This window comes from Chanodichthys erythropterus, chromosome 20 (genome assembly GCF_024489055.1).
Source record: "Chanodichthys erythropterus isolate Z2021 chromosome 20, ASM2448905v1, whole genome shotgun sequence".
Taxonomy (NCBI): Eukaryota; Metazoa; Chordata; class Actinopteri; order Cypriniformes; family Xenocyprididae; genus Chanodichthys; species Chanodichthys erythropterus.
This window is the reverse complement of record NC_090240.1, coordinates 32,076,201-32,103,846: the sequence shown is the minus strand read 5'-3', so window position 1 is coordinate 32,103,846 and position 27,646 is coordinate 32,076,201. Positions and strand designations below refer to the sequence as shown.

The 27,646-nt window shown below is 35.0% G+C and overlaps 1 protein-coding gene across 2 annotated transcripts in view; it reads right to left on the bottom strand.

The window, feature by feature from the left end:
- The window catches only part of plekhg5b (pleckstrin homology domain containing, family G (with RhoGef domain) member 5b), an 84,458-nt gene that overhangs the window by 31,238 nt on the left and 25,574 nt on the right, over positions 1–27,646 (bottom strand). The window contains exons 1-3 of one of the 2 annotated variants that reach the window (XM_067370978.1): positions 13,863–13,941; positions 949–1,090; positions 91–190 (exon numbers count right to left, since the gene is read on the bottom strand). In XM_067370978.1, the coding sequence (XP_067227079.1) occupies positions 91–190; positions 949–991 (143 nt within the window). In that variant the 5' untranslated portion in view covers positions 992–1,090; positions 13,863–13,941. Of the gene's footprint in view, positions 1–90; positions 191–948; positions 1,091–13,862; positions 13,942–27,646 lie in introns of those variants that run through there. The other variant, XM_067370977.1, reaches the window with a different exon arrangement.

Sequence of the window (27,646 nt, the reverse complement as noted above, 5' to 3'; positions counted from 1 at the left end):
AAAAAAGTGAAATCATAATGAACCACCCCTTCAATTAAATTCCATATGGTTATTTGAATGTTGTGTGAAGGTTGTGGATCACCGACTGACCCTCGTTCAGTGCTTCCTTCCTCGTCTTCCTCTAGATCTGAAGGGGGACTCGTGCGAGGTGGACAGGAACGCGTCGACACATTCCGCGCCAGGATAGAACCTGACGACAAAGATTTCACACAGGTCTGATCTCACAATCTTCACTATTTATTTATAGACAGGGTTATTATCATTAACTAAAACTATGAAAACATTTCTGAAATAAAGCTGAAATAAAAATATTAATATTAGTTGAAAAACTTAAAATAAACAGTTTAAGCACTAAAATATTACACAAATAAAATAAATAAATAAATAAATATGTATATAAAATGTAAACAAAATAAATAAATAAATAACTAAAACAAACAAAAAATAAAAAGCTAAATAGAAATAATAAAAAATAAAACCATAAAAGCACAGAACGAAATGCCTAAAAGTTAAACTAAAATTAACAATTTTAAAAATAACATCAAATTCAAAATATTAGTAAAACTAATGAAACTAAAATAACACTGCTTAATAAATGACATTTTTTACTAAATAATTGTGCATGGATAAACAATTTAAAAAAAAATTTCAAGACTAAAAAGATAAAGAAAAAGAAGTATTTAAAATCTTTTAACTTTAAAATATTTTTAATATAACTTTTTTCAAATAAGAAATAAATATTTGAAAACATACTTTATCAAATAATAAGTAACTTATTGTATTTAAAATCAGCATCTGTTGATGGGTGATTGAATGATTGAATTTTAATGGTAGTTATTGATTATACAAATTAACATCAAGGTGTTTTTGAAAGACACTCATTTGTACGAAGCATAAACCTGTTTGTCAGATCAACATAAGTGTTGTTGTGCCTATAGGTCCATTTACCTTGTGGCTGTATGTCAAAGCGAGGATGCCTGTCAAAGTGCATGCTGTCAGACTCATCCAGGTGACAGCGAGAATCACATGACTCACACAGATGCAGAGGGTTTTTACCGTTTAGTTCCTGACAGTCTGGGTGATGACACACCTACAGGAACATAGAGAAAAAAATCATCCATTAGACGACGTGAGGAGAACCTTTGAGTCACTCGGGGTCAAGTTCATTTCACTTCACCACACTACAAAAAGACATCATACTGTTGCTTCTGCAAGCTGAAGTCACCGTCTAGCTATGAACTTTCTCTTCTGATAGTTCACATCATGACACACAGTCTCAAACACAACCGTACACACACGCGCACATTGCTAAAGGGCATCATTTACATCCCAAACCAATCAAAAAACACACACAAAAAATAATAATTTTGAATTAGTACACATCATTTGCTGTCAAAATACCAAGGTACAGTGGGTGATTTAAAAGGTAATGCCATTAATATATACTGTACATGCACTGTACAAAAGAATTGGTTTAACTTAAAATAAGTTAAAATTTTGAGTTCGTTGAAATTAAAAATTTGAGTTAATACAATGAAGGCGATTGGTTAATCAACAGAAACTCAAAATATTATGTTATCTGAACTACATTATCAAGAACAAATGTTCTGATAACATATCATGAAAATAACTTTACAGTGTGGCAACAGAATTCATGTACTATAGTATTTACATGGTTCAAGAGTACTATGGTACATTTTTGTTTGTGATATAATTTTTTTTTACCTTATTTCTGGACGTACTATGGTAGTATAATTGCTGCGTCCCAATTCGCCTACTTATACTACGTCCTAAAAGTATGTACTGTTTTTGTAAAGAAAAAGTACATGCTTTTGAGTGTGTAGCAGAAGAGTATGCAAGCTTTGGGACATACTACCTCGTCATAATTGCGTCTTTAACGGAAGTTCTGTCGCTTGCATCGTTATACAAGTTCACAATGCTGTTGCAGATGAAATATAATGTGGATAACATTTAATAAATATCTTTTCGTCAGGTTATACTGATTATTAATCATTCAAGCACATTAACTTAACCACTCTGCTCAACAGTCTCACACATCCGCCATGTTTGTAGTTTTTTAACACTTTTTATTTGTATTTGTAGTTCTAATCGAATCCTCGTCCACAGTGCAATGTGTTATGGGTAATATTAGCCGTTAGAAGTGTGCACGGATCTGCACTTTGAATTCTAACCGGTAGAGTAGACCATCCGGTTATCTTTGGAATACCCATTTCAACATACTACGATTTGGGACATACTAATTCTTTTTTCGAATACTATTTAGGACAGATAGTATGCGAATTGGGACGCAGCAAATGTGTTTTTTTTCTTGTTTTTTTTTTACTGTTTTTGAAATACAATCATGTTCACTAAGGCTGTATTAATTTGATCAAAAATACAGTAAAAACAATATTATTGCGAAATATTATTACAAATTTAAAATAACTTTTTTTAATATATATTTTAAACTGTAATTTATTCTGGTGATGACAAAGCTGAATTTTCAGCATCATTACTTCAGTCTTCAGTGTCATGTGATCCTTCAGAAATCATTCTAATATGATGATTTGCTGCTCAAGACACTTTTCTTATTAACAGTTGTGCTGCTTAATGTTTTTTTGTGGAAACTGCGATAAACTTTTTCAGGATTAATAGAATGAATAGAAAGTTCAAAAGAACAGCATTTATTTGAAACAGAAATCTTTTGAAACATTATACTGTAAATGTCTTTACTGTCATGGTTGATCAAAGCATACTTGCTTAAAGTATCAATTTCCCAAACATTTGAACAATTGTCTATATACATAGTGATAATATCAGATGAAAATGGCACAGTTGTTGAGGGAACGTCCCAGATAGGATATATCACATGGACTGTTTGGATAGTAGAACGCTGTAAAGATTTAACCAATTTAGGCAAAAAAGATGTGCAAAAAAGTATACCATTTGTGATGAAGCCAACAGTGGCCTTGCCAACACAAGCATGTGCAACCTCAAAGAGTCATGTGAATCATCTAATTCGAGCTAAAATTGCACAGACAGCTCTGAAGAGTTAAAATCCTTAAGAAAAGCTCCATTCTTCCTTAGAAGATCTCAAAAACAGATTCAACCAAGAATCACAACAGGTTTCATGTTCATACACCTCCATGTCTGGAGCTTGCTGTTTAATATAAAAGCATCGACTGCCACACCTACACAAGCTTAATCCAAATCCCTCCGAAATGACGCATATTGAAAAATAGCGATAACTTGATTGCACCTCTTCTTACCTTCCACATCACGGGATGTGTGCAGGCCGCCCCATCCGTGGGCTTCCATGGTTCATGGCGGTCCATGGCGGCAAAGAACAGCACTTCAGTACCGCCACACACCCCTAAACCGCATGGAAGGGTCCCAGTTCATCCCCTTCCCCCCCAAAGATATCCAATTAATCCACCCCCTTGGCGTCTAGTCAGGTTAAGCGCTCATGGGGGCAGGGCAGTTTTAGGGTAGTCCTGGTCTTCCCCAACAACCAAATCAGTCTTCAGATGTCCAAAGCCCCTCTAATCTGAGGAGCTAATCATCTGCTGTGCACTCTTACGAACCCATCTGATGGGGCGGTGGAGATTAGATTTGGCTCATCTCTTTCTCAGACTGGACTCCACCTCAAAAGGGTTCTAGCAGCCTTGGCTCCATAAAGTTTTTAAATAGAGCTTGCTTTTAAATGGGCCTTGTTGTCTGTAATAGGCATGACATGGTCTACCACAATGAGCACAATTAGGTTAGGTGTACTTTCATGTTTTTCAGATTCAAGGGCTTGTTGGGACTTTGTGCAAAGCTGCAGCCGCTTTAAAGGCATGAATGGTCAATGTGAACATACATATCACTTTAGCACAGAACAAACTTCAAGAGATAGTTCACCCAAAAATTAAAATTCTGTCATCATTTACTGACCCTCAAGTTGTTCCAAACCCTCAAGTTCTCTCAAAAAAAGATATTTTGAATAATGTCAGTAACCAAACAGTTGATGGACCCCATAGTTAAAAGTCAATGAGGCCCATCAACTGTTTGGACACCCATATTCTTCAAAATATCTTCTTTTGAGAGAACTTGAGGGTGAGTAAATGATGACAGAGTGTTCATTTTTAGGTGAACTATCCCTTTAAACATTGGTGCATGCTTAAGCCCAAAGCATACTTTGGTTTTAATGCATATGCGAGGGTCCGCAAACAAAATTTCATAACCAGAATAGTACACATGTACTGTATAATCGCTGCCTGATTTTTGTAACCACACTTTGTACACGCATTTAGCACATGCGCACTGAATTTGGTTTGCTCCAATCCGTCGTTCCACAAGGTGGCAACACTGGCCCAGACCGTTAATTCAGAGCAGAAAATTAAACTTAAGAGATGGAAGAACAACAAAATACTAGAGACTTCAACAACATATATGAGATAGCCGCAACTTTAGTTTAAAAAAAATACTAAGAAATTTTATCGGTCATAACTTCTGGAGAAGAATAGCGCAGACACTAGACAAAGACGAAACTTGTTTATTAAAAAATAAATAAAAATGCATGTGTCGACACGCTATCAAGGAAGCTAAATTTTGGTCAAATTTAGGTCCAGGGATTCCCTGAGGTCTGCTAAAAATAAAAATAAAAATTAAAATAAAATAAATTCTGAACTTGTACTTCACAAAAACTTCACACGAATGAAATGAGAATGATATAGTAGAAAAAACAATATTCAAATACATGTAGAAATTGAACAACAGTGATCTAACACACACACACACAACAACAACAGCAGCACATTCAAGTTTTTTTAAGTGGGGATTATGACTGAAAAGAGAAAAAACGACAGGTCATTCCTCTTTACAGTAAAACTTCCTGCACAGCGGTCAACGTAACAGCCTGTATACTCACGTAACCGTGTGTTTGTCATGAGCCACTGCTATGACAACTGGCAGCTTTTTCTGTGTTTGGAGAGCCGAGCTGAATCACCGGTAGGGACTAATGTGCTCTGACGAGTTACAACACATTTGTCTGAAGGAGAACGGGACTCATAGCCGTTTATGGATCGGCTGAGAGTGTGAACCTGACTCCGGGGCAGTGACATGAGATGTGCGATTCACACCCATTTAGTGATTACGGTAAAGTGATGAGAAGAGAGGTGATAAAGAACTTCTAGAGAAAAAAAATCTCACATCTGGAGTATACCTATAATACACGATTTTGTCTAAATAAATAAAAAACAAACTAAAATCATCATTTAAGGAGCCATTTTAAATAATAAGCAAATTTAGGCATCACAAACAATGTACATTATGAAAAATGGATATTCATTTTGAGATTTGCTTTACAAACGCGCACAGTTGAGTCTTTCTGAAACTGCTAAATCAAGAGACTTCAAGCACTGACCAAACAGTTGGGCAATTAAGGGACCCTCAGCCAGGGATCAAAGCCAAGGACAGCTGAATGTGTGTGTGTGTATGTGTGTGTAGGCTGGCTGATTTTGAAGTTGTGCTGGATTACCCATGGGCCTCAGGAAGGGGCGATGTGTTTGGAGTGTGGAGGTGAATGTAAGTGAACAGCAGAGAAAAACAGACAGCTGTGAACACACACAAGTGTCCAGAGGGGCTTATCAAATTTAAGAACATGTGGCACCATTCTTAGCTATGTGCACACTCACAACAAACACAAAAACGTATTTAGTTAAAGGGACAATATGTAGCTAGAGTTTGCCTTTTCAAAACAAAGGTGTAGCTTCATGACGCCCAGATTGAGCGGGGAATCACGGGAGATGTCGTCTTCACCTCACAGCCGGTGGAAAGGAATCTGCAAGACTTGAGCAGAAATCATGTTCATGGATGAGATTATTAACGTTACTGTAGTCGGAAGTAGAGCAGAGCTGAGTGCTGTGGGAGCTGAACGAGGCCGCTTCCGCTTCTTCCGGTCAAGTGTTTGAGGCAATGCCGCACTGTTTATCATATTAGATACATTTGAGTGTTGAAAATGCTGTAATGTTACTCTGTGTGTTCGCTCGCCGGCTGCTATGAGACACTTGTTGCACATTGCAGTAAGCTAGATTGATTTTAGAATATCATATTAAATGCTGGATGGCTTGTGTTGAATATTGTATGATGGAGAAAATGCTGTATTACTGTTACTAAAAATAGGCGATGCAATGACAAGGGATGGGACACTAGTTAAAATTGCTAATTTCTCTGGATTTAAACATTCTTGGAAACATCGGGGATAATGTAAGTACACAAGTCAACAAAATATATAACACTGTTTTAATGGTTTTTGGCTATTTTAATACAAAAATCTTACATTTTGTGCCTTTAAAAAAGGTACATTATGTAACTTTTTTATTGTTCAAAATTAACAAAATTTGAGTAAATACAATAATTCATCTTCCAAAACGAGTTTTTGTCTTGACCTGATTTACTATGGTAAGCCATTATAAAAATGTTTATATTTTGTAACTTTTGGGATGGTTTTCACAGGAAAATGTGTATATGCGTCACTCCACCGTGTGTGACTCAAATAGAGAAAAGTTGCTCCGGCTACTTTGACATGTGTATGATGTGGAAGTGTCAAAGGTTAGTTGTCACAATGAGTGAGATTGAGTGACAATGAGGAACATTGAGCAGCTAAATCTCCAACCTCAGAGGAATCACGTTTTAAAAAAGGATAGTGTTTTGGCAAAAAGAGAAAGCGAAAGACCTCGTAATAAAAAAAGAATCAACTTTGGCTTGTCTTTTTGGAGATGGCGAAAACCGAGGGATTTGAAATGTAAAAGTGATGCGGAGATGCCGTTTTTATTACTCAGCAGGTGAGTAAGGTATTTTATTGAACAGATAAATTTCACCATATGTAGCTATCTAGTTCATTGTAAAGCATTATCTATTGTGAGGGGTCATATTCACGCAGAGCCGAAGCACAACCAAAACAATGTTCTTCCACAAAATGCATGCAGTTTTTTTTTTTTTTTTAAATGCTAGAGAGCCAAAAGTTACATAGTGTACATTTAACAAAATAGCAAGGCTAAAACAACCAAAAATCAAATTACTTATCACTGGAAACATGTTTTGCTCCTCATTACGACAAATAAAACTCATTCATCTGAGGATTATGATGTTATGTAGGCATTAATAATTTCATGCCCTCATTTCCCCCTCAATAATCTTTCAAGCAATTAAGCCTTAATGTGCAAAAGCTTTTCCTGAATGAAAAAATCAGGGATTTTTTAAATATTTCATAAGCATTAATCTGCAAAAATGACCTGGAGTGAAGGGGATCAATGGTGAACAGGTTCTGTGGTCTATATGTGGCAAGCATGTTTTCTTCTATGTATCTGGGGAAGGAGGTGCTGTGCATACAGTGTGAAGAGTTTCAGGTCAAATGTCAAGTGCAGTGTCCTTTAGTGCAGGATTAAACCGTCTGCCACAAAACTGAGCACCTGTTCCCTTCAACTGCGCAGCTCACTCGGGCTTACATAATGTACATTTTCATCCCTCTTTAACACACAGATAATTGTGTCAGCATTTAATCTCTCCTTTCATGGAAAGCTGCATGAGAAATTTGCCCTCGCCGCTTTCGAAGGGCGAATGAAATTATGTGCGAGCAACAAAGTACCATGGAGAAGACGCTATTAACTACTTTTATTATATATAATATTTTTATATTTTGTCTAGTATCAACATAGCATGATTAAAATAATAGTAAATCATAGTTTTGTCACAGTTTTGCGGGTTGTTTTTTTTACATCTGCAAGACCACAATGGGTTTTTTGCCAAACAAATACTTCTTTGATTGCAAAAATAAATAGTATTATTAGAGTGTTTTATATATATATATATATATATATATATATATATATATATATATAAAAAAACGATACTGTTCACTTAAAATAGCTTAAAAACCTCATGAAATCGTAAAACAAGCACAGTTTTATCTCCTGTCTTGATGTATTTCTTGTTGAAACAAGACATTTTGGAGGACATTTAGCTCATTTATTTAATTAATGCTATTTTTTGTCTGTATCACAGCTTTATCACAGCACACATAAAGATGCATGCACAGCCTCGTAGGTTGAAGGGGAGGACATTCTCATTCTAGAGAGCATTTAATTATACAGTTTTTGCAGTGCAACACAAGTCATCCATATTTTTGTGTTGTTGTCCTGAAAGTTAAAAACATTTTAAGTGCACTTTCAGGAGTACTCCAGTATGCAGATTACCTCAAAGCTAGCAGACACAACAAGTCACAATTTCAAAGTAGCAAAGCAAAATACATTTTCAAAGAATGGCTTGACTTCAAGAATAGCTTGTTCAACTACTAGGAACTCTAAACTGGGTAACAGGATATGCTGAAATTCAAACAGAGGGACATTACAAAATTGAGCAACATCAAATAAAACTCGCTGGGCAAAAATTGTAAAATGCACACTTGTGCTACACATACATTGCATAAGTATAAACCATTATATGATTGTACATTTGTGCTACCTGAAATCTGCTGATAATAATAAATAAACATAATTAATGCAGTTAGTGAAGGTCACACCCAAACAACACGCTCTTCGACACGCTTCCCACAGTTCTCTAGACCTTTCTCACTCTTACCATATGGGATATGAAACTGGATTCATGGCTTACCATCACTGAGCTGTGGTTCTCACATGGCAAAAAGTGACAAAAGTCCAAACAAGACCTGAAACTGACTGACTTCAGATTCAAACTAAATCACTGAATCATGATTGCACTGCAATAGACTATGAAACATCTCTCATGCACTGCTATTGTTGTAACCTCAGACACCACACCTAAGGACACGTTCACTGATCGTCCAATGCATTTTGCACTTAAAAATGCCAAAAGTGGGCTGAATCTGAACCAGGTGCTTTTGAAGAAGATGCTTGTGGCATCAAATTAAGACACTCAGAGTTTGTTTGAGGTAGGGTTATTATAGTTATAGTTATTCTATTATAGTATTATAACTAAAACCATTAAAAAAAAACATTTGTTGTTACTTGAAATAAAATAAAACATATTATAAAAAAAACCTGAAACTTAATTTCAGTTAGTTGCCAAGGCAAAATTTTATGATTGATGGATGAACTTTCATGAGCTTCATACTCATTGGTATCGCTCACTGCCATTATAAAGCTCGGATTCGTCAGGATATTTGTCAATATAACTCAGCTTGTGTTCATCAGAAAGAAGAAAGTCATATACACCCAAGATGGCTTGAAAGTGAGTAAATCTTGGGGTAATTTTCATTTTAAAGTGAGCTAATCCTTTCCATAGCAAGTAAACTAGATATTCCATTTAATTCTCGGAGTTCCGTTTGTGGAATAATCCAGCACTTTTAGTAATGTTTTTCACTTTTAATGAAAACACTAACTCATAAACAGAATGATTCTAAAGCACAAAGTCTGATGATTAAAAACCAGGCTTAAAATCAGCCCAACCCTGACAGCATCATGGTGTGAATCACTAAAGAGCCTCGTTTCACATTCACGCAGCTGTGAATGTCCCGTCTGACGCTTGTGACGTCTATAAACATTGACACGCTCTCACTTAAACACAACAGACCACAATGCTGATTCATATACCTTGAGATAAACCAGTCAAGCTACAATTAGAAAAAGTCAAACACCCATCACGGACACAGTTAACTACACTAATCTAACCATTTAGAGTGAGTAAGAGGTCTGTTACAGCTGGTCTTAAAGACTCAGCTGGGTTTTTTCTCCATTTATATAACATCTTGTGAGGATGGGTGTGAACTTGTGAACTTGAAGGACAGCCAAATTTCTCCATACAAATAGTCAAGAAGACTTGTGTCATCACGGATAATGGCACTACATTTTGTCACTGCATTTAACCTATACGTTTTTTAGTTTGCAAACTACACCCAGACACATGGTGTGTCTTAAGTAATTAAGTGAATGAGCAATTACGCAACTGAAGCCACAGCCAAACATCTTTTGACTTCTTTGCTTCTGTGCGTATAGAAAAAACGACCATTGAAGGAAGTGAAATCAGAGTACCAGCCTCCTCAGGACGGAGAACTGCCATTTGCCACAGCTGCTGACTCCAAAACAAGCGTCTGGCCCATAAAGTACACATTAAAAGAAGATAGATTAAAAAATAAAAGGGCTTTTACGCAAACCAAGGCGGTGTTATATTAGCTTGGTTCACCACGCTTTGCTTTCCTTGAGTTCTCTTAAACTGGGGCTAAAAACAGAAAGCCAAGTTATTGCAATTCTTTTGAACAAACTGAGTCCATATGGTTTTTAGCTTGTTTTTTAATGGTAAAGGAATCATTTTATCCAATCCAAACCTTCTCACATAATCTCTTATACCTCCCAACCAAAATACAAATGGCTGCAGGCAAACTTTTCCATAATTTCCATGTAATGATCCAATGACACCAGAAGAACCTTGAGCACATTCACAGAGAATCCAACATCAAGCAGCCCTTTTCTATAGCTATGTTTGAAACAGTATAATAACTGTACACTCTTACCATTTCTGCAATATGTATGCTGCGCACAGCATCTTTGTTTGTCTATATATGCATGGACAATCTTACCATAAATGGTAGTTTAGGGTTAGTAAGATTTCTATTTATCAAACAATGATATGTGGGAACATTTATTCAAACTTGCAGAAATTAAAAACGTCATACTTATTTCTAAGTTGACAGCTCGATTAAACCTCCAAAGTACTAAACTTTGAAGCATTTATCATTACATAATTTGTTTCAGACACTGTACATACTGTGCAGCATTCCAAACACATGCACAGAGATATTTTTATGTCTCTTAAAGAGATAAAACTAGTCTAAATCAAGGAAATGACCAGAATACGAGAAGTCACAGAAGTATGCATGCAGGGGCTAGTGACTGATGGGTCACAGCTTTGGGTCAGTGGACATCCGGAACAATTAAGAGGAAAGAACGCATTACCACACCAGTGGCCCAGATGCATGGCGTCCACGGTCTAAATTTACTCTGTTTAGGAGACAAGATTGAGGTGCTACTATAGGATTATGACACATGCAAAAACCAAAATACATTTAGCAAGCAGAAAACTGTCATATTATAGACTATTTTTATCATTTATGACCTTTTTGAAGTTAGACTAGCCCTGCTTACAATAAGCATTCATTTTATGAAAAAAATAAATAAAAATAAATTCCACAGAAGAATTCATGCTGTTTTGGTACAACAAAGATGACAGAATTTTCATGTTCAGCCAGGTGAACTATTCAGTATTCAGTAACACTTTACAAAATGTGTTAAAGTGCATCCATGATCCAATGTCAAAAACATACTTGAATTTTCTCACAGTGTCTGAAATGGTTTGATAAAAGATTCAGTCTCTCTAAACTTCTCGACATGTCGACAACACAAACTAAACTCTTGTTCATTTTCAACCCAATTTGGGTTGTTTTTAACCCAGCATTTTTAGAGTGTACACAGGCTATCAAAAGTTCTGTTAACATTAGTTAAGTCAGTTTGAAAATGGACAAACCTAGCGATTGGGTTGTTTTAAACCAGCAGTTGGGTTAAATGTTTACCCAGTGTGCTGGGCAGTTTTATTTAACCCAACTATAGTTTAAAAATGACTATATGGCTGGCTTAAAACGAACCCAAAATTGGTTGGAAATTAAATAAGCAATTGAATAAATGTCTTTTTGTTTAATTATTATTCATTAAACTTACAACATATTTTGGGTTCAATTAAAGCAAGCAATACAGTATTTTTTTAACAATAGTTGAGTTAAATAAAATTACCCAGTAGGTTGGAGAAAGGGAAATATTTAACCCAGCCACTGGGTCAAAACAACCCAATCGCTGGGTTTGTCCATTTTCAACCCAACTTGGGTTGTTTTTAACCCAGCATTTTTTTTTTTAAAGTGTAGTTAATAAAAATGTTCATGTAAGTCCACAGTGCATTAACTAATGTTAACAGATAGAACTTTTGATAGCCTATTAAAATGATGAAGTAATGGTTGAGATTAACAGTAACACTTCAGTTTAGGGTCCAATTCTCACTATTAACTAGTTGCTTATTAGTGTACATATTACTAGGATATTGGCTGTTTATTAGTACTTTTAAAGTGGATATTAATACCTTATTCTGAATAACCATATTCTACATCCTTTAATCCTACAGAATACCTAAACTTAACAACTACCATACTAATTATCAATATGCAATAATTAGGAGTTTATTGAGGCAAAAGTCGTAGTTATTTGTTAGTTAATAGTGAGAATTGGACCCTAAACTAAAGTGTGACCAGATTAACTTTAACTAAAATTAATAAATGCTGTAGAAGTATTGTTCAATGTTAGTTCATGTAAACTTATGTAGTTAATTAATGAAACCTTACTGTAAAGTGTTACCGCATATTCTTACAAATCAATCTGGTTGATCTAATCCAAACACTTCCATAATTACAATTCAAGTTCCACTATGGAGGACGCCAGTGGTCGAACCCTTATTTCCGGAGATTAGTCTTGTGCATTAATGCTAAATAAAATCTTCCAGAATTAATCTGCAGCTTCAACAGCCAGGCAGGTGTAAATAAAATAATGTAACCAAACTTTTGTTTGTTGTGTCATGGTTTGAGTCAAAAACACACCACAAACAGTCTGGCTGACCAGCCCATTCACAGAAGCTGATGACAAATGTCTGCAGAGCAGTGCGGGATTTCCACGCTTGTGTACTGAGAACATGAAAGGCCTATTTGGTCACCATGCTAGAACTAAAACTTCCTTGAGTGACTAATACTGAGACAGCCCTTTTAAACTAAACCTGTGGTTCACAAACAAGGCGGCACTGCACAATCACTTCCCTCGAAAAGCAAAGTTCACCCCAGGCCAACAGAGTTTGCCAAGTCTGGGACAAGCTCACAAGGTCTCGTGGCCATTAAATAAAATTCTAGCACAAAAGAGACTTATTTTGCTTCTCTCCTCTCCAAATTGCTTTTCCACACATTTCAGTGTCCTAAATGGAGCAAGAAGTTGTGCAAGGCAGATCTTCATTAATTCAATTTAAAAAAAGAAAGGTTGGTTGCCATTCTAAACTGGAAGAGCTCAAGAAAAAAGTCCTACTCTTAATACAAATAAAGAATCCAAAACGGATTTCTCACAGTGATGCCACAAAAGAACCATTTTTGGTTCCTCAAAGAAGCTTTCAGTGATCAGTTCTTAAAAGAACAATGGAAAGTTTCCATCAATTCCTTTACTTTTGAGTGTAAGTATGACCAGAAGGACAAGTCCATCCATGCTAAAGGAGCAGTGGAGACTGACTAACTTTACTTTTTCGCAAGAAACATTCCTCTCAGTGTGTGTTTCAACATGTAGCATCAGCAAAAACCTAATGTGCATGTACACACCCACACCCACACCTGGAAAACAGCCATCATTATAAAAAAAAAAAAAAAAGTGAGCAAGAATATCAATTACAAAGCAATTTTTTAGACTGATTTCTGAATTGAAGTCAAGGCAAAAATTGACCATGAATGACTTTAGCTAACAAGTATTTCTTACTTTGGTTTATTATAAAAACAAAATGAAAACATGCACTCCGATTTCAGAAATCGCTAAGAAAGAGTGAGAACTCAAACACTTAACAGTTTAAACCCAATTAACAACAACTTACATAGCTCATGTGTGTACAGGACTTGCTTAAACATGCTTTGAAATTATAAAAAGTTAAATCATTCACATTAACAACCTAAATGACATAAAATGGTCATTTAAGAAAGAAAAACCCTTGGAAGCATAATGTCTACCCATCTGCTGTCTAACCAGAGACACATGTAGTGAAGACAGAAGCGGAAAACTCACCAGCAGCTGCGCGCAATCTACTCAAACTCTGTCAAGTGCGCTGAGAGAGCCGTCTCAAGCTCCACTCTGTGACGCAACGCTGCTATCCATAGCTTTAGGGGAGGAATAGGAGGAGAAATACACATACAGGAAAGAGGGAGGGGAAGAGACAGAGAAAGAGAAAGAGAGAGAGTCTAGAAGGAAGTGAAAGGAAAGGGGAACGCTACATTCAAAGTTGATTTCTCTCTCACAAAACAAGTCCAGCTCATATTTCCATATTTCTGCCAAAAATAATAATAAAGTAACAAAGATACAAAGCAAACTATTCAAATCTATGTATATGAACTACAAATCTCTTGATTATATGATGCAAAATAAATAAAAATTATAAAAATATACACTAAAATACAAAATATTAAACTCTATATATACACACACAATAATATAAAAATATAATATATATATTTAAAATAAATAATATATATATATATATATATATATATAAACAGCATTTTTTTTGCATTGACATTTTTATGACAATTACACAATTTCATCACCATAATGTATCCAGATGTTTTACCAGATTTTTTTTTTCTTTTCTTTTTTCCCCTTCCAATTCTCATTATAGTACTACATTTCTCATTATATGAACTACAAATCTCTTGATTATATGATGCAAAATAAATAAAAATGGTAAAAATATACACTAAAATACAAAATATTAAACTCTATATATACAAAATAATATAAAAATATAATATATATATTTAAAATAATATAAAAATATAATATATTTAAAATAAATAAAAAATATACATATATATACATATATATATATATACATATATACATATATATATATATATATATATTTAATATATAATTTCACATTGTTTATATATATATAAACAATTTCATCACCATAATGTATCCAGATGTTTTACCAGATTTTTTTCTTCTTTTCTTTTTTTCCCCTTCCAATTCTCATTATAGTATTATAGCAGTTTTTGCATTTTTAAATACTATAATACAATTATTTATGCAAATCATAAACTATAAGCCGTACAACAAACACTAACATTATGTATTAATACTTTAACTACTATATATTTTTTGAATTATAGAAATTGTTTTTGCGTTATGGTAATGAAAATTGAAGGGAAAAAGTAGTTAATTGCAATTTTCACAATGCAAAAAAAATCTTAATAGTCACATGGTACTTCATGGAACTTCACAGAACACCATAATTATACCATGTAAAATAAAACATGTAGTGAATGACAATAATCCTATACCATATTCACATGGTTATTACATGGTACTTTGAAGAATAACATAAAGAATAGGAATTGTACTGATTCTTAAAAAAAAAAAAAAAAAAAAAAAAAAAAACATAAAATCATGGTACTGCAAGTATAATTTTCCAAGCAAGCAAAACCAGAGCGTGGGATTAAGAAAAGCGAGGGAGAACCTGAACATATCTGTCCTACCCCAGTCCGGACCTGCACGTTCATCCCACTTTCTTTAAACTCATTCCACTACTCATCGTGATCCAAAGAAATCCATGCAATTTTCTAAAGAAATTTCTGCGCGTTCATGCATGTGTGATGTGCCGACAATGTCAACATATGCATGAACGCGCAGAAATTTCTTTAGAAAATGACATAACCAAGAAAAATAAATGACCAAACCTTAAAAAACAGAAAATCTTTACAAATAAATCACAAGGAATGTCTCCCTGGTATGCTATATGATGCACTCACCAGCATTCGGTCAGAGTCGCAGGCGTGTTTGCATGTGTGCATGTTGCTCCGCACTTCTGTACGCCAAACCGCTGTCTTCTATTCGCTCTCCAGAGTAAGCTGCACCTTCAGCTGCAGTCTGGCAGGATTTGTTGGACCGGGGTGCTTTCAATCTAATAACTCCGTAAGCTGGTGTGTGTGTGTGTGTGTGTGTGTTATACAAGGTGAATGTCTCTACCCCTGGAGAATATCCGTGTGGCATTTCCTTCAACGCTGATGCCGTTTAGACCCCCGGGCAGTGTTTGTGGGACTATTTAACTGCCTGTATACGAGAATGTGTGGGGAGGAAGACATCAGATATAATCTTGTTGACAGTACAGTATGTAGAGCGGGACACGGTGTATGTTTACTACAAAGCCCCCATCCCACCACATAAACTCCGGGTTTGTCTAGAATAATTTTTTTTATCTTAAGTCTACTTATTTCATTCTTTCTCTCTATTCTCTTGTGCATGTATGAATACAAGTATCTAGAGCTCATGGAAACTATAAATTTTTTGTGTGCTTTCGCACACTTGATGAATAAAGCAACTTCTCATTCTGATCTTTAGGTGAAGCTTATCGATGAATATCAGTTCACATGAACTTCATGAGGAGGAGAGATGAACAATCTGGGAAAAGTGCTAAAAAAAAAAGAAAAGTTTGAAGTCTAAAAATTACAGCATATACTGATAATGTCATCATGACTCATTAAAAACATTGCACATCTCAGAAACAATTGATTCTGATTGGTTAATCGAGGCATTCTGTGGTCATATACTTATGAAATATATCGTGTACATTGCGGTATGTAAATATATAGCACTACTGACACTTCAGAGTGATGAAATGCATGAATGAAAATATAAAGAGCAGGACGTGCTTGATGGTTAAAAGAGTTTTAAGTGCAATCCGTGCTTCAACTGACTGACACACTGTTAAAGTGCGCACACAGAAAGCTGCGTTCTCTTTCACGTCTTATTGCACTTGAATGGTCGAACACATGCAATCATGTCAAAATGCCCATCATGTGCAGTAATAAACTTGTGAATCAAATAACTTCCTGCTCTTGACGGAATAACTTTTTTTAGCTTTAATAAAAATACATTTATATTTAACCCTTAAATGTATACTTCGGGTCTTTATCGACCCAGGGCGTCATTCACTACCCTCCTCCTCATTAGGCATGTGACGGTATCAAATTTTCATGTTGCGATTAATTGCTGAAGCTTTTATCATGGTATACGGTATTATCACGATATTGTCATAGTATAACAGGTTTAAGAACTCTTTTTGTAATAACAAAAATAACTGAACTTTTAAATACAATAATACAATACACAAAAAATATATAAAGTAAAATTTTCAAACAGATTAAAGTGCAAAAGAATTAGGCTATAAAGAAGAACAGGTAACACTTTACAATAAGGTCTCATTATTTAATGCATTAAGATCGAGCAAATTTGTTACAGAAAGTATTATTTTTTGTTAATGTTATTTAAGAAATACAACTGATCATTGTTAGTTTTATCTCAGGTTCATTAAATACATTCTTTTGTCTTTAGTAATGTTATTAAACAATAACCAAGAATAATTAATGCTTTATAAGTATTTTCACTGTCTGGTAATGATGAATTAACATGTTAACTAATGAAGCCGTATGTCTCAAAGTTCTACTCAACAATAACAAATAATCAGAACGTTTCTAATCATTAGGGCATGCTGTAGTCCACATTAAAATATAAAAATGTTTAAGTTTGAAAATAAATGCCTATTAAGTCTTTAAGTATTAAGTATTTGGTGCTGTGATGAACAACATTGAGAACATGCACTTTCATTCAGTGCATTTCTTTTCCGCCATGTGCTTCTCGTGCACGTTGGGCTTTTTTACATCTGAGCGGGTGTCCCTTTGATGCAGAATACAGCGATGTTGTGCATTGATGGGGAAAGCATTCTTAAATGTATTCTAAATATTTTAATAATTGGTCATAAATTGTTATTTACGGTATTTTGAAATGCCCACGATAACAATATCGTGCATATTCATTATCGCTTTGTTGTTGCATTACCGAATATCGGCACAAGTCTACTCCTCATTATTTTTCAGAATTAGACAACAACCTTTTTAGTATTCCTCAATCAATTCATTATAAAGAATAAAACAAGGGGGAAAAAAAAAAATCATAAAATTATAAAAAAAAAATTAATTATATAATGTCGCTAATGACCCGAGGTGTGTATCAGTGTACGTATATTTTTTCTGCATAACAATAATTGAATCTTTGATAACGGAATTAGCGCAATTCACCTTTATTCCACAAAGTGGCAATGTCTGATGCACAATGATGTAGTGACGTTTCATTCAGACGGTAGGCAAAACATGAAATGGCTCAGCGATTTACTGCAAAGTACTGAATGCAGTCAAATATGGTGAAGCTGAATTTGAGGATGTTGAAATTGACAGTTTTGAGAATATGTTTGTGATCGCAAATAGGCTCATATTCGCGATCTCAAACATATTCTCAAAACTAATAAAAGTATGCTTTATTTTATTTTTCTGTAATGGTTATTCTACAATTAGGGGAATTTTTATATTATCGAGACAGATGGAGATCCATCCGTGTTAGATACAGATCCGGGTCGTTAAAGACCCGAATATGTAAGAATGATTGGCGAAACATTCATGCATTTAAGGGTTAATTCATACAGTGAAGACTACGCAATATTTCATTTTTACATTTGATTATTTAATTTCTAAATAATTCTAATTCTAATTACATTCTAATTACAATAATTCTAATTCTAATTACATGATAAATAAACTTATTGAAACTTAATTTAATTCATACTTTTGTTATATTGTATTTGTACTATTGTTTGTAATTTGCTTCTTTTTTGTTATTTTTTATAACAGAAATGAAATGAAATGAAATAACACAAAATAACTATACTGTGAGATATACTGTTATCGTGAAATAAAAATTCTCATATCACCCACCAATAGTGTGAATGATTATTTCTCTATAGCTGTGCTCTCTTTCTTCTCATGTAATTTAAGTTATAATCAAGCATTCAATGTCCATTTTTTTTTTCTTTGGTAAGTTGCTGTGTATCAAGTGGGACAAATGTACAGCCAGTTATCACAACATAACCCCCTTAAGCTTACCCTGTAGGGCTGAATTTTGTGATAATTTTGTGATATCTGTCTAAACATTACCCCTTACATATAATGTTTAACAGATCATTAGATAAGCCCAAAGTATACTTAACTTTGTACACATACGTGAGGATCAGTCTACAGTGCGCGTGACGCGAATTTCGTCATCAAAAGAGTACGCACATACTGTACGTGCACAGCCGGATACTTTGTATGCGCAGGTCACACATGTGCATTTAATTTCTTTGCAGTAATTAGTTTATCCACATAAGTTAAGCCCTGGGGGCGTCAAATCACAAGGTAGTCAAAAAAAAAAAAAAAAAAAAATACTGTGACAATAGAGGCCTACATAGATGAGAGATTGTGTGAAGAGATTAGAAAATACCCTCACTTATAGAAATCTAGCATGAAAGAATACAAATATGTTTAAATGGGTTGTCACTTGTGCGAGAGATTGCTCAAAACTGTGCATGTGTCGAACACCTGCGTATGTGTGCGAGACAAATTAAGTATACTTTGCAAGGCTGCGAGTTCGACTGTGCGTTTACGTTATGGTACGCATAAAAAACTAAGTATAATTTAGCCTTTAATGTGGATTCAAACTTGTCTGGCTATCACCAGTCCAAGCTTAATTTAAAATTGAACATTGTTCTGGGGAGTTTGCTATGTATTTTCTACTGCACAAGAGGCGTGATCAACGAGCATTATTCACACAATTGGATAGTCCTTCAACCAATCAGATCAACGATCCGGGTGACGTACTTTGCAGTTTAGTTTGTGTTGGTTTGTAGCATTGATCAGCAGTTGGCATCGAGCGATTTTTGCAGGTTGTGCAAAAAAAAACATGAAAGTGAGTGGTATTTACACCCACTCGAGTGATTTGTTTGCTAAACTAAAGAAGTCATTCAGCATCGTCGAGAGGTTAAAAGGAATTGGATTGACGGTCGTGCTTGCCGTCGCTTCTCTATCGTCATCGTGTTATACCTGCCAATAGCGAGCAAGGTGGATAAGCCAGTCTGTGATTGGTTCCTGCAAAAGCGTAACAGAAGCAGTAGAAATGAATGTACGGGTTTCCAGTCTGAGTTGCCAGGCGAAATTAAATCGCCGGCAGATCAGGCTGGGTTTACCCAGTCTAGATTCAAACAGAAAAAGAAACTTCAGCCATATATTTGCACTTATTTTATTTGTACATTTGATAATTCCTAGAAAAAAAGGAATGACCAACTGGTTTAAATACTTATCAGGTATTTAAATAATCAAGTTAAAAAAAAGGGGGGGGTTACTCGTATTCAGAAATTGACTAATTTTGGAGTTGGTTTGAAACGTCAAACATCAAACTTTCATATGTGAATTTATTAACATTTTGAATAAATAAAATAAAATAAATAAAATACCAGCATAAAGGAAATTCTGCTATTTTTGGACCATTACATTTTTTTTGCATTGACATTATGACTATTAATGATTCTCATTTCAGTATGAAAAAAATGGACCCTGATTAGAAAGGTGAAATGTCAAAAAAAATAAAAAAATCAAAGTATTTGAAATACAGATGTTAAACATTTTATTGTGCTTATTTAAGACTTATTTAAGTTATTATAAAGTATTACCCAAAATATTTAAAAATGGAAAGTAAAATTAAAAAAAAGAATAATTTTGTCTGACATTAGCCATGACATTAGCCATGTTTCCATTCACATATTTTTATGTGAATTTTGGGATATCACAAAAAAAAAAATGCTGGTTGGAAATGCCAAGATGCACATAAATTGTAAAAATGTGCATAAAAAAAAAAACATAAGCACTCCACTGAGGTGGATAATTTGTTTATCCAATAAGAAGACATGCGTATAAACAAAGATCAAAACAAGTTTACTGAAAAATCCCTCAATGTGCAACAAAAACTCACAGCATCTCAAATGTTTGGTCATTCTGAAACGCCTGAGACGAAGTCTGTCATCAGAATGATTTGGAATAATTCCCTCCCTATAATGCAAGACAGCATTTTTTGTGTTTCACACAAGACCTGTCAGTCAAACATATGAGGAGCCAATCCTAATGAACCCCAAAACAGATGACTGCACAACATTCATTTACAGAGATTTGCCACAATACTACATAAAACACCACACCCTCGACAAAACACGCTCTGAAAGGGAGGTTTTGTTGTTAGTTCTTCTTTGTTATTGCATCAGCGTTATTTCCAGGATTAGAAATTTAGGGCGTAAAATACGCTTGACGTACTGGTCCACGTGAGTCAGAACAGGTCCATCTCTCATGATCGACTGATCTGAGGTTCAAAAGCTCCCAAAACAAAACTCGCTGTTCCTCTGACAGTCAAAATAAACCACGCTGAGCTTCACTTAAGTCCTCTACAATTAGCTTCCTATCTAAGAGACTGTGTGCATGTGTTTGGGGAATAGTGTCCCATCCTCCAGAACCCCCTCACTGTCTACCACAATTAAAAAAAGTCTATATTTAAAGAGGCAGACAGCAGCAATACAATTACCTGAGTGGATCAGGTGCGCTGGGCAAAGCAATCGGGAAGATGCAGCACAAGTGCTTCAACACAGCTGACGCCCATTTGACGCAATATTGCCCTTTTTGTCATAACACATGGACACAGGCCAGACCTGTCCATGTGTTGTGATTGTTCAATTTCTATGACTGTCAGAATAAGTTGTAGGAAGGAGCAGTGATTTAAAGCTTGACAAACCAAGTTCCTTCATTAGCTACCATTTAAAAGTTTCTTTTAAAGAAGCCTCTTATGCTCATCAAGACTGCATTTATTTGATCAAAAATACATTAAAACTGTAGTATTGTTAAATATTATTGCAATTTAAAAGAAGGGTTTTGAATTTATTCCTGTGATGCAAAGCTTTGTAAGCTTCTTTCAGCCACGGAGTAAAACATTTTAAAAGATAATTGCGACGTTTTATCTCACAATTCTGACTTTTTCCTTACAATTCTGACTTTTTTCCCCTCACAATTGACTTTTTTTTCACGCAACTGGGAGTTTATCTCTCACAATTCAGACTTTTTCTCGCAATTCTGACTTTTTCCTCACAATTGTGAGTTTTTTCACAATTCAGACTTTTTCTCGCAATTCTGACTTTTTCCCCTCGCAATTCTGACATTTTTCTTTACAGTTCTGACTTTCTCACAACTGCGTGTTCATATCTCGCAATTCTGACTTTCTCGCAATTTTGAGTTTATCTCACAATTCTGACTTTTTTCCCCTCGCAATTCTGACATTTTTCTTTACAGTTCGGACTTTCTCACAACTGCACGTTCATATCTCGCAATTTTGACTTTTTTCCTCGCAATTGCGAGTTTATCTCTCACAATTCAGACTTTCTCGCAATTCAGACTTTTTTTTCCTCGCAATTGGGAGTTTATAACTCACAATTCAGACTTTTTCTCGCAATTCTGACTTTTTTTCTTGCAATTTCACGTTCATATCTCGCAATTCGTACTTTTTTCCTCACAACTGGGAGTTTATATCTCACAATTCAGACTTTCTTGCAATTCAGACTTTTTCTCGCAATTGGGAGTTTGTTTATATCTCACAATTCAGACTTTTTCCTCACAATTGCGAGTTTATATCTCGCAATTCTGACTTTCTCGCAATTGCGAGTTTCTCTCACAATTCTGACTTTTTCTTCAGTTCTGACTTTCTCACAATTGCGCGTTCATATCTCGCAATTCTGACTTTCTCGCAATTGTGAGTTTATCTCACAATTCTGACATTTTTCTTTACAGTTCTGACTTTCTCACAACTGCACGTTCATATTTCGCAATTCGTACTTTTTTCCTCACAACTGGGAGTTTATATCGCACAATTCAGACTTTCTTGCAATTCAGACTTTTTCTCGCAATTCAGACTTTTTCCTCACAATTGCGAGTTTATATCTCGCAATTCTGACTTTCTCGCAATTGCGAGTTTCTCACAATTCTGACTTTTTCTTCAGTTCTGACTTTCTCACAATTGCGCGTTCATATCTCGCAATTCTGACTTTTTTTCTTGCAATTGCAGGTTCATATCTCGCAATTCTGACTTTCTCGCAATTGTGAGTTTCTCACAATTCTGACTTTTTTCCCCTTGCAATTCTGACATTTTTCTTTACAGTTCTGACTTTCTCACAACTGCACGTTCATATTTCGCAATTCTGACTTTTTTCCTCGCAATTGGGAGTTTATATATCTCACAATTCAGACTTTTTCTAGCAATTCTGACTTTTTTCCCCTCGCAATTCTGACATTTTTCTTTACAGTTCTGACTTTCTCACAATTGCGCGTTCATATCTCACAATTCAGACTTTTTCTCGCAATTCTGACTTTTTTCCTTGCAATTGGGAGTTTATATCTCACAATTCAGACTTTTTCTCGCAATTCTGATTTTTTTCTTGCAATTGCACGTCAGAAATGCGAGATATGAACTTTTCCTCGCAATTGCGAGTTTATAACTCACAATTCAGATTTTTCTTGCAATTGCACGTTCATATCTCGCAATTCAGACTTTCTCTCAATTGTGAGTTTCTCACAATTCTGACTTTTTTCCCCTCGCAATTCTGACATTTTTCTTCACAGTTCTGAATTTCTCACAATTGCACGTTCATATCTCGCAATTATGACTTTTTCCTTGCAATTGAGAGTTTATATCTCAATTCTGACTTTATAACTTGCAATTGCAACTTTATATCATGCAATTCTGTGGAAAAAAAAGTCAGAATTGTGAGATAAAAGGTTGCAAATACCTTTATTTTTTATTGAGTGGCAGAAACAAGCTTCCATGCATTTTCAGCATCATTACTCCAGTCTTCAATGTCACATGATCCTTTAGAAATCATTCTAATATGCTGATTTGATGCTCAAGAAGCAGTTGAAGGTTATTGTCTCACTGGCAGTTAACATATTTACTCACTAAAGCCAATGTTTACTTGTACTTAGCCCTTGGAGAGTGCAAAGTTTGACCAAATGATAGAAAAAAAAAAACATTTTTGTGATCTGGGTCAAATTAATATTAATTGTAAAGAACCATGATTCGTTCAGAAAATTTCAAAATCCATACGGTAGATTTATGAGACAAATAGACTGAAATTAGTTTGTTATTTACTGAAAATCAGTCAGTGAGTCAAAAAAAAAAAAAAGAGGAGTGCTCAGCGAGTGTTAACTTTTGGACGTGTTAAGGAACCTAAAGGCATTTTGCAAAATAACAAATGCAAAGTTTGACCAAAGTTCAAGTCCCTGCAAATCAGTAGGTCACATGTATTTGGTCTCATCCTAGTAACATTTTTGTTTTCCAGGTTTTCTTGTGAAAGTCTCATATCTGATTCACTCCATTAGCACTGGAGAAACAACTAGTCATCTTGCACTACGCTCATACCTACACACAGAGCAGAGATTTAGTTGTCCATTTCTGAGAAATCAACATTATGCAATAGCTTCTTTCCCAAGGTGGTGTACTAACCCGCCCACCTGACACCTGACACAGTGACAGGCCGTATGTGTTAGCTGGAACTATCATAATTGCCTGCCTGTCAGTCAGATCTTACTTGCCATTCATTCATGTGGCTTCATTTACAAAATCAAAACCTCCGATGCCATAACTGATGAACGGAAACGCTCGTGTGCGGTTCCTGTGATTGATGAACGACTGGTGACCGACGGTCTCGTGCACCACTCAAAAGGCACCCCATGTGTTCAGCATTGAAAAGCCATTATCCTACTCTGACCGTGCCCAGTCCACATCCTCTCCACCACATCGCCCTCAATGCCAGCAGATGCTCCAACGGTGAGCGGTCAGTGACCATCACGCAATTCTCCATTCTTTCACAAAGGAAACCACTGATCTGGGTCTTCGCTCACTCATTTCATCTCATGAGCCATTACCTTGTCCATTCAAGCTTTATTTATGCTTTCGGTGGTTATTTAATGGCATTACAATCTGTGAGGAAAATTCAACTACGACTGGGGCACACATCTTAATTCAGACACGGACGAAAGCAAACACGCGCTGGATCCTGAGTGCAAAAGACAGGGTTCGTACAGATACTGTAAAATTAATTTCCAGGACTTAAGGACTACTTTTTTTGGTTTTCAAGGACTACAATCGGAGATCTCACTTATTAAACGATATCTGTATTATCTTTCAAATTCTAAAAAATGGATGAAAATACACTAATAAAAAAAAATGGTACAAACATTAACAAAGCCCTACATTTTTCAGTATACAGAAGAGCCAATAGAAAGAGGGATGTAATTACAGAAGAATAAAATAAAAAAAAGATGTTTTATAATAAAAAAGATGTAATAACAGAAGAAAACAGGATTTCATTTGTAAAATGAAATGTAAATGATTACAAAGTGATTATACAGCAATCTAATGACTTGTTTGCTCTAAAAATACTTATTTAATTTAAGAATTGTTTTGCATATAATCGAATTGCATATACGAGGTATTCAAAATACAACATACAATTTATTTAATAATATATATTAAATGCAAAGTTAATAATGAGCATTATTGTATATTATAATATTGGCGTACCTGGTAATGCAGATTCATTCTGAAATGAAGCAAGGAAATTATTTTAACTTTGAACAACGCCTTATAAAACGGCGCAACCGACAAGCAAAGGGTCCATTGAAAGGATACTATGACAAAGATATCGCTTTCCTCACTCAAAGTTCAAACAGATTTATTTCCCCATGAATATATGATTGACCTGAGGAATTAAAGCTGTATCATATACTTGGAAATATATGAGCAATATAATGGCTCTGTATCTATAAGCTGTCACACTGTCGCTTCAGCGTAAATTTTACGTGAAAAGTTTGTATTTGTTTTAATCTGAAAAAAATTAAACACTAATTTCATAAGGATACATTGTCTTTGAATAATTCAAGCACTTTTCAAGTACCTTTTCATAAATATGGCTGTTTTCAATAGTTTTCCAGGATTAAAATTTTCAAAAAGTCAAATGCGAGTACTTTTTAAGCACCTTGTACGAACCCTGAAAATAATACACAGCCACAAAAACCTGTTAAACCTTGCAATATGCTACTTTACAGTTTTGTTTATATGTAATAATGTGCAAAAATGTAACAATTCATAAATTAACACCTAGTCAAAAGAATGCGAAACACTAACCCTCACCCACAATTTCAAAATGTCCCCATTTACTCTCTCGCATGTTTTTATAATGGACTTTCTTATGTGGAACGCAAAAGGAGAAATTTAGGACAACATTAATGATTCAATATTAAATGGAGGTGAACAGCTTCAAAAAGAATGCAAAAGCATCCAAAATTGGGCATTGTATCTAAAGTCTTCTTCAAAACCCATAAAATTTGAGATTTGAGACCAAAATTAGTTTGTTATATACTGAAAATCTTTGAGTTGAACTCGAGAACTGATTCAGTTCCAATCATAAGTGAATCATTTTTATAAATTGGGTCAAATGAATAATTGAAAAGATTCAACTCAAATGATTTATTAACAAAATTCAAGTCATACAAAAGTTTTGTGACAAATAATTAATTATTCAAAAAAAATCTTTACTGATTTATTCACTGAGCTAAACTCGAGAACTAAATCAGTTCCAATCATGAGCACATCATTTTTTGTAAACTGAACTGGAGTAAATGATTAATCAAAATGATTCATTATAATGATTCATTCACAAACCTCAAAAGCCATCTCATAGATTTGTGCACAAAAAGCCCAAAATTATTTTGCTATATACCAAAAATCTTTAAGTCTGTGGGTTGTGCTTGAAAACTGAATCAGTCCCAATAATGAGCAAATCATTTTTGTGAACTGGATCAAACTATTCATTGAAAATAACTCAAAAGAACAATTCATGATGACAGAATTTTAATTTTTGGAACACAAAAACACAAAAACTAATATAGTCTCATTAGTTGACTTCATCAATCAATAAATCGGTTGTTAGTGGTCCATCCTGACCAAGTCAAAAGACAAGAAGATATGCAAAGTCAACTTTTGCCCAAACAGCCTGTGTGGGCCCATGCGGTTGTCTTAGAGCTCATTACGAATCTTAAAAGGAGTCATCCAAGATCATTTATTAAAAAAAAAAAAAAAAAATAGAAGCTATTAGAGTGATCATCAACCTCTGCTGCTGCCCAGAGTTACCCATGAATCATTAGGGTAATGAAAAGCTAAATATTTATGGGCCGTTTCAGAACTGGAAAATGAGAAAAGACGGTCAAACGAGACGGCATGTGTTCCATCACTCATCAACTCGCCTTGGGAAGGATTTACAGTGGAATGAGGAAACAGAAGGAAAAGCTGAAGTTATCTGGAAATGGGTACCGAGGACCCCTTCCCTGAAGGAAATTTTTAGAGTGGCGCTTGAGTGGGTGGCTCGACAGCAAAAGATTTATATCAACAAGGATGAGGTGTTATAGAGAAAGTGAGGGCAGTTATCTGATCCATCACTGCGTCTGACACACACACACACCAACCAACCAACCAACCCGCGGAGCTCTCAGCTGTTTGTCTTTGGTGGGGTGGATTTCCCTGGCGATCCACACCTTGTCTAGTCCTGTTGGGTCGTGAATGGAGGTAATTGGCACTGAGTGTTGGACACGCTCAGACTGGCCCCATATCTACATGGAAACAGAATCAGACATCTGAAGATACAAACGGAAAGACAGACGCAGAGTCCTGTTAGCCTTTTATTTATCTTTTTTTTTTTTTTTTTTTTTTTATCATTTTAATAGAAAAGGGGGCTGAGAAAAGTGTTGTTATTGTTAACTAACTGAAATGAGTACTAAAATTGTTACAATTTTAATACATTTTTTTAACTATATAGAAATATATTTTTTAAATTAATTAAAATT